The 8,783-nt window shown below is 47.9% G+C and overlaps 1 protein-coding gene across 4 annotated transcripts in view; it reads right to left on the bottom strand.

The window, feature by feature from the left end:
- TDRD12 (tudor domain containing 12) overlaps positions 1-8,554 on the bottom strand; it is a 57,511-nt gene extending 48,957 nt beyond the window's left edge. For 2 of the 4 annotated variants that reach the window (XM_073885091.1, XM_073885093.1), the window contains exons 1-5: positions 8,451-8,554; positions 7,319-7,477; positions 5,294-5,430; positions 3,429-3,548; positions 723-778 (exon numbers count right to left, since the gene is read on the bottom strand). In XM_073885091.1, coding sequence (XP_073741192.1) covers positions 723-778; positions 3,429-3,548; positions 5,294-5,430; positions 7,319-7,387 — 382 coding nt within the window. In that variant the 5' untranslated portion in view covers positions 7,388-7,477; positions 8,451-8,554. Of the gene's footprint in view, positions 1-722; positions 779-3,428; positions 3,549-4,905; positions 5,048-5,293; positions 5,431-7,318; positions 7,478-8,450 lie in introns of those variants that run through there. The other 2 variants (XM_025854369.2, XM_073885092.1) reach the window with 2 other exon arrangements.
- Between the last annotated feature and the right edge of the window lie 229 nt (positions 8,555-8,783).

Raw genomic sequence — 8,783 nt, forward strand, 5'->3', positions numbered from 1 at the left:
GCTCTGCCTCCTCCACACCGCTATGTCCCGGCAGGCCCCCCTCCCACCGACATGGGCTCACAAGGGCCCAGACTCCAAAGCCAGAGGCCCTCCCAGCCTCCCAGTTCCCCCGGGGCCCAGCATGTGGCTATTCCTCCAGCCGGAGAGCGGGCCAGTGGAGGAGAGGGCCTAGCACCCCAGGCATTTCACACCCGCTTCTCAGAGCAGCCCCGGGCGGCGGGCACAGGCACTTGGCTCCTGCCGGCCAGGGGTCAGGACAGACGGCCCATGAGGCTGCACTTTACTGCCAACAATAGAAGATAAAGAGAGCACGCCGTACAGCTGCTCTGAGACGGGCTGCACATCTGAAATCGGCAATGACGACGACGACACAATGAATGTGCACGAGAAAAGTTCAACTTTCCATCACCTGTTGCTCCGTGAAGTGCGCGTACATTTATTTCTGCAGGGCAAAGCTCCCGTGCAAACGGAGGGCCCCTCACCCAAAGAGCCCCTTTCTCATTTCAACTCTAAATTACTAACGTCCACATCCACCCCCAAACTTTCAGGGGTGTAGAGTCGCTGTGACATGGGGCGGAAGGAGTCCCAAGTAACAGATGAACCCCTGTGAGGAGGGGTAAACAGCTGAAGGCGCACATCCCCAACCCCCTCGCCAAAAGAAAAAATAAACCAGCCTGGGCGTCAGTTCAAAGCAGGCTGCAGTAATGATGCACTTGCCTTACCTTTTAGGATGTTCTGGAAGTACTGAATAGCTGCACTGTCCCACTTCTTGGCAGGTCTGGAACAGTAAACAGATGCAACCTTACCAAAGAAAAATCCGAGGCTAGGGCACCAGCATCAAAGCCATACGCTGAATGTTTCTGACACTACGTGTTGGCTGTCTGATGCCTGGCCCTGCTTTGGGGGTGACAATCCCACCCGCACCCTGCAACAGGCTCCTCTCATCACTGCCACCGGCACCCAGGGCAGAGACTGAGAACAGGCCCGCCCTGGGGCTTCCTGAGCAGCCCGTGCCTGCCACCAGGGCATCGTCCGTCCCAGCACCAGCGTCCCCCGTGATCTGGGACCTATCGGTCTTCCCCGCCACAACACAAGCCCCCCGGGCAGGGATGCTGCGCACGCAGTGTTCAGCACAGGCCGGCACAGAGCGAGGGCTCCGTACGGCCTGGTGAGACCACAGGGAAAGAGAAGCTGGGCGGAGGGCCACCAGCCAGTCGCTCATGGTACCCCCCACCCTGCTGCAACTGTCCTCTGTCTCCCACGTTCTACCATCTTGCCCTTTCCTGTGCTCTGGAAAGGAGATTTTAAGAAGAGCTGTGGGCAGTGGAAGATGAAGAGAAACCAGGATTTCGAAGCAAGGAACAGAAATAACTAAGAAAGGGTAGAATACTATGTTTTATTTTTCTCTGCTGGTTTGATTTCCCAAATCAAGGATGGTTTGATGCCACTGTCATCCTCCAAGGGCTGCTTTAAGGATCAAATAAGGTAATATACATAAAGCACTTAGTCCCACGCCTAGGCAAAGGTATTATTTTATTTTACTAAAAAAGATATTTAGCACATTACTTCAAGAAAATCACAAAGGGTTCCCAAAAGGAAGTAAAAAAAACTTAAGACAGCAGTTCTAAATTCCTTGCTACACACACAAAAATTACCAAGTTTAAAAAAAATGAAATACAGATTTCTAATATGAAAATGGCCCAAGAGAAAAATCAGTCTAGGCTATTCACGGGTAAACCACTCGTTCAGTCCGTGTGTCTGTCTCTCTTTCTCGCACACACACAAATAACCACATGAAGAGACACCCAACTTTACAAGTTAGAAAAATACAAATTGAAACAAAATACCATGTTCACACAGCAAACAAGCAAAAATGAAAAAGCTTAATGATAGTTAACGTTGTGTGGAAAAGCAACACTCTGTGTGCCCCAGTGAAGCGAGTACACATCGCCAGTCCTTCTGGAGGGCCGTTCGACAAAATCTATACACACTGTAACACACATACCGAGACAGACATTCTACATGAACTGCCCACACAAAGGGACGTGTGTCTGCGCGGAGGGTGTGCCGATGACTGGGGAAGGTGGTCACACAGAGGGGGCGAGGATGAGGGGGACTCTGGGGGAGAGCTGGGTGTGGACAGACTGGCAGCAGAGTCAGCCCTGGGGGGGTGAGTGGCTGGCTGCTCTGGAAGAGGGGCAGGGAAGAGGCAGGGGTTGCTGCTGTGTGGGGGACCCACTTTCCCAGAGTCTCTAAGGCGGCCGTGGCGTGGGGGGGCCACAGGAACGAGCAGACTCAGCATCCATTACTGACGCTTCTGAGGCCGGCCACAGGACGGCGGGCTGGCCATCTCCAGGGAACGACAGGTGCTGGGGGGGCGCAGGGAGTGGGGATGGAAGGTCTCCGTAGATCCCGCGAAAGCATCCACAAGAGGGGCGCCTTCCAAGTTCAGGGAACAAAATGCACCACCACCACGACAGGCAAGTTGAGCCAGAACTGTGCTGTGCCCACAGTGTTTCTTCCCGTAACACCACAGTCCTCGGGCTGGGGGTACCAGGAGGGAGGAAGGGGAGGGCTCCCCAGGACCTCAGGTAGCCCTCGGTCCAGACAGTGGGGAGCACAGCCATACCCCTGCCACAGCAGTGCCCAGTGTGGGGACCCTGGTGAGTCCTGCACAAACACTGGCAATGTGGCCCCAGACTAGGAAAACGGGGCAAAGGCAGGGGCGGGGGTGATACGTGCATATGAGTATGCACGTCCACATCTCCACACCGTGTTTTACTTGGATTTATCCGTATTCTTACGGGAATGTGCAGCGCACAGTGGCCTGCAAACAATCTAGCTGGCTCTCAAGAGATGGACAGTCACATACAGCAAGTAGCCAGTTACATTCACCCCAGAAAAGTCCAACAGTGCAAGGTCGTACATGTACTTGCGAAGAGCTTCAGCACACTCCTGGCTTAAATCTACAAATAAGGCAGTAGGTTCTAATTTTCATGAAAGGCTCCACAAAAACGAACATCTATAAAGTACTGACTGAGGTCTGCAAGTTCAGAGCCTGAACAGGTCCCAGAGGCTGTGGGGGGGGGGGCGCGGTTTAGGGACCAGAAAAAAATGCAATGGACTTTTTTTTTTAATGCTCCATGACCCTGTATTTCATCCTTTCTCTTTACAGTTTATTACTTTTTGCAAATTAAAAGAAGTTGCAGAGTGCAGAGCTCAGCACCCCCCTCAACTGCAGCGTCTGGAAGGGGGGCTGGCCCCAGGAGCTCCGCTCAGGGCCAGGTGCAACACACACCGACTCAGATGTGTCCTGAAGAACAGAGGCCACTTAGTGCTTCTCAAGGGGAACAGACTCCACATAAACCTCCTACACTCGATTTCAGACTTTTACTCACGCTTCAGCGTCCCTCGCCAGCGGTACTTACACAATCTCAGCGCTGTCTTCACAGAAGTCAATATGTAACGTAACAGGCTTCGTGCAGTACAGCCTGAATTTTTTTGCTCGGTAGGGAAGCTGCATAAAAGTTTCTACTGCAACTCGGATGCTTCACAGTGAAACAGAAACAGTTCCGTTACAAAGAAAACTTATATACAACAGATTTCTTTAAAGTATGCCCCCAAAATTGACATACCTAAAACACACCCAAACCAATTCTTTCTGTTTCTAATACAGCCACCAGCAGCAGGGAGAGTGGGCAGACCTCTGCCCAAGTGCGGAGGAGGGAGAAGAATCTTACTCTTCTTATGTATAAAAGCATAAAATATATGAGTGCATGCATGGATATTCAGAGTATCTTTGGCATTAAAACTTCATGGTGTGGGGGCGGGGAGTATTAGAAAATTCATGTCTAACAAGGCTCCTCAGACTAAGAAACATTAGGAAATGAACAATCCTGTGAAGTCAGTTCTACTTAAGATTTTTGAATTTCTAATTTTAATACTCAACCCGAATTACGGTTTCGGTAAATGAGCAGATGTTTGTGATTTTGAGCAGATGTTTTTATAGTTAGTATTTATCAATTCTGCACAAAAAGAGGGGCTGAGATTTGATAAATCTGTTGCTCAGCACTTTTATTTCCATTCTTCAGGCCAACGAGAGACTGCCTGTGCGTACCATTCCTGGACAGGAGTTCTGGATGCCCTGTATGGGCAGCCTCACCACCTCGTCTCCACAGTTCAGAAAAAGGTGCCCCTCAAAGCCTCCCTGCACAATATTTAATCACGGGCTTCTCTTGCCCAAAACTCCAAATATTAAAAATCTTTCCAAACAATTAAACATAACATTTACTTTGATAACAATTCTGGTTATAAAGGTGCTGAATCACAGGCTAGAAAGGCATCTACTTTTCTTTTTTTTTTTTTTTGAAGATTTTATTTATTTGACAGAAAGAGACACAGCGAGAGAGGGAACACAAGCAGGGGGAGTGGGAGAGAAAGAAGCAGGCTTCCCCCCCACCAAGCAGGGAGCCCGATGCGGGGCTCGATCCCAGGACCCTGGAACCATGACCCGAGCCGAAGGCAGATGCTTAACGACTGAGCCACCCAGGCGCCCCAGGCATCTACTTTTTTTCTTAAGTATCTGCGAATTTCCAATGTCTGAGAAGACCTTCTGCCATGAAATGCTTTACTCTTATTGCAAGAATACTCTTACGGAAGAAGAGTCCTCACGTTAATTACTAAACTGATATCCTCTTACTCTGGGACAGGAAACTGAAAAACTACCACAAACACAAAGGCTGACGTGTTGCTAGTGTTTTCTAATGAGCAGTTAATGGGTGGTCCTGGAGCCAATGACGGCTGCTTCCGAACCGTCTCCCCACCTTAAGTCACTGTGGGTCCCACCCTCACTCTGCTAAGGAAAAAGACCCAGAGTACGTGAACAGGTGCTCTGCTCCCGGCTACCTGAGGCTGTCCCAGCACACACCCGTCCTGTGGGGACCAGATGACCTTCTGCTTCCAGGTAGAGTCTTTCCTGCAGCCCAGCCTCTGGAAGGACCCATCACAGGAACACGCTGAGAGTGGGAGGCCGGGTGAGCAACTGCCCCTTGGAAGGAAGGTGGAAGGAGGGCCCAGCTGCCCCGGGTCCTCACTGGGACCACCAGCCCCTACAATAACTGCGTATAGAACTGGAATCTGCAAGTCGTCCCCACGGGAAGCTAAGAACATTCTGTTCTTAGTTCTCTGTTCTAGTTCTCTGACCTCTATCCTCTCACTGTGAAAACGGACCCTCTCCTTTAAAACCGATATCTGTCTTCCTAAAGAGCACGAGGTGAAATAAATACATACGTACTTTTTAGATTTCACTGGGATGTACTTGGCAAAATCCACAAGGAAACATTCTGCCAGGTAGTGGTCTGCCGAAGACACAATGGACTTAATAACAGCCCTGCACCAGCACTTCAGTTCCTGACAATACACCACACAGACCTATAAAATAAAAACCTCGGCATTAAAACCCCCAGTCACAGGAGAGAACGAAAAGGCACCCCCAAACCATCTCAGCCCACATTCCACCTGCCGGAAGAGGAAAGGCGGGGGAGGAGGCTGAGGCTGCCCACGCTGACCCCTGCTGGGTGGTAAACTGAGCACAGGGCACCGGTCCTACTTCAGGCTTTTCTTACTCCAGTCATGCTGACTCCTTAACTAAGGACAGGCTTTTGAAAGTAAAATAAGGTAAATGCAGCCCCATCTTAAGGAAACTGCCCGGCAGGAGTGACAGCTGCCTGGCGTCCCGACAGTCCCACGGGACTGCGACCCAGACCGGCAAACCACATACCGACCACAGGCCCCGAGGGGAGAGCACCACGCCTGATGGGGAAGGGGTGAGCCGAAGGGAGACGACCACGCTCAGGAACTGAAGCTGGACGCCACGGAGCAGCCACTTGGCAAGGGATGGGCTCTTGGGAGCCTCCCATAACTCCAAAGTCAAATAACTGGAGAGAAATCTTGCCAAAGGATGGAGGGTATTTCTGTTTAACGCTGAAGTCAAAGCAACTTGTAGGAATGGTGTAAACAGGTAATCGTTCACGAGGCCACGCTGGTTTTGAACTGGTGGCTTACAGGGCTTCCACCAAGCCAACGTAGGGCAATTTAAGCACCAAGAACAATGATTACAGCTGATGGACTATATTAAAATCAGGAGTTCAATACAGTGCTTTAAAAATGAAAAGGAGGAGAGAAAAACAGCAGAGACCTCTGGACGCCTGTGTACACAGCTGGGCACGAACGCTGGTAAGGAAAGAATCAAGCAACGCGTCTACCTTTCCAGCATGAACTGCAGGATATAAGGGTAGCCTAATCATCTTAATAGAGGAAGGAAAGTTCCCTGCAGATGAATTCCAGCTCAAGAACACAGAAGGAATGTGAAAGCGACCATTCTGGAAGCTTAAACAGAAGGGCTGCTTTGGGCCGTGCTGGTCATGGGAAGGTGCCTCCCCTGCAGGAAAAGCTGACGGGCACCACCTTGAGGGAGGACTCAGGTGTCACCCTCTGAATCTGCTGGGCTTTGCCAACAGTGATATTACCTCCCAATCCAATGCAAGGTGAAGCGCACAGTCCAATCACTCTGAGGGGGTAAAAAGGTGACCTTAAATCTAATCAAAGCTTTAACTACCAGTCCACATAAAATAGAGGGGACAGAAAGTTCAGCACCACCACAAGGAGGCACTCAGGCTCTCCAAAACGTGGAATATTTTAAAGGGACAGCTGAATGGGTCTCCTGTCTTCAACAAGTCAATGGTATGGAAAAAAATAATAAATGTTATTAATGAAGGTTTTTTTTTGAAAGGGGGAAGGAAGTCAAGTTATTTCTAATGTTTCTCATAGTTTATAAACCTTTCCCAGTAGAAAAATTCAAACTCTTCTGAAAAGTGACTGACCTGCAGAGAGAATCAGACAATGGGCCCGGGAGCCAAGGTGGCAATAAAGGAAGAAGGGGCCGTGATGTGAGGCAAGGAAAATAAACAAATAGGAGTTGGCCAAAGTCACGGGCAGCAAAAGGGACGCCCCCTGCCCCCTCGGCTGAGGCCCCCACACCTGTGACAGATCTAGAATACATCTAGAATAGCCCTTGGTTCCCATCCCCAGGAGGATGGCCTGATGCCTGAGTTTGGACGACATTCCATCTGCTGCTGCCCCACATGAATCTTCTACCACCTTTGCTTTCCAAAACCAGCCCAAATCTCGTGCAGCCAAAAGAACCTAACACAAAGCAATTATGTGCAATTAAAATATTCTAAAAGCTTTTATTGCCAAAATGCGTACATTTTAAGTAGTATTTCAAGACACAGTGCTTAGAGCACACTTAGATACATACCTGCCCTTCTTCCAACATTAACGGTTTTATTTCTATATCTTGACGCATGCTATTATAGAAGTCATTCATGGCACTATTTAGTTTTTGGTAATCAACTTCATGATCTAAAAACGGACTACATCCTTTTATAATAACCCAGAAGCATCCTGGATCTTCAATCTGTAAAAATTTTTTAAAAACAAAACAATGCATGGTTTAAAAAGCAGAATCATAAAATAATAAACCTTAGAGGCATGATACCTGTTACTAATTTAAGTGATCTAACAAATTCTAGAGGAGTACCTGTCTTAAAAAAAAATCAGACCAAAGGTAAAAGATAAAAGTCTGTCAATGTAGATCAAATCATCACACTTTACACCTTAAACTTATACGATGTTAGATACCAATTATATCTCAATTAAGCTGGATAAAAGATAAAAGATGCAAAGATAGGGTGCCTGGGTGGCTCAGTCGTTAAGCGGCTGCCTTCGGCTCAGGTCATGATCCCGGGGTCCTGGGATGGAGCCCCGCATCGGGCTCCCTGATCGGCGGGGAGCCTGCTTCTCCCTCTCCCACTCCCCCTGCTTGTTGTGTTCCTGCTCTCGCTGTCTCTGTCTGTCAAATAAATAAATAAATAAAATCTTAAAAAAAAAAAGATGCAAAGATAAAACTCTAAAACATGTTAAAAATTTAAAAAAATATAACCAATAACATCAGTAATTTTTAATTATGTGCTGTGACTCAAAAAGCAGAGATCAATGCCCTCCATCTCCTCTATTTTAATCTTTATTTTTTTTAAAAGATTTTATTAATTTGAGATAGTGTGAGAGAGAGAGAGCACAAGCAGGGGGAGGGGCAGAGGGAGTGGGAGAAGCAGACTCCCCACCGAGCAGGGAGCCCGATGCGGGACTCGATCCCAGGACCCCGGGATCATGACCTGAGCCAAAGGCAGACGCTCAACGACCGAGCCACCCAGGCGCCCCATCTCCTGTATTTTAAAAATATGCATAATAAAATACAAAAGCAAAGTCCCATGTTTGCAATATGCTATGTCTTTTGTAAAAAAGAGAAGGAAATATGAATATATGTATATTCTGTTCATATTTAAAAAAAAGAAATGGCAGATAAACCAAAACAAATATTAAGTTATTACCTATAGAAAGCCAGAAATAGAAGGGAGAGGGATGAAAGTCAGACTCCTCTGAATGTATCTTGATATAGATCAGTGTCATTAGAGAGATTAGATGTAACCTAAAAAGTTAAATTTGAGTTAAAAATATCAGTAGGAACTCCTAACTCTGCCTACTGAAAAGGCCTAAAAGCAATGACATCCCAAGACTTCGGATCCGAGGTACCAGGTGGCAGGGGAACGGGTGTTCACATTAGTACTCTATTTTTCTAAATATTTGAATATTTTTAAAATAAATAGTTGGGAGGGAAAAGAAAGAACAATGGGCCATTCTGGTTCCAGATCACGGCAGAGTCG

The sequence above is a fragment of the Callorhinus ursinus genome, unplaced genomic scaffold, assembly GCF_003265705.2.
Source record: "Callorhinus ursinus isolate GAN/ISIS: 27379988/994484 unplaced genomic scaffold, GSC_fseal_2.0 scaffold61, whole genome shotgun sequence".
In the NCBI taxonomy this organism is placed as follows: domain Eukaryota; kingdom Metazoa; phylum Chordata; class Mammalia; order Carnivora; family Otariidae; genus Callorhinus; species Callorhinus ursinus.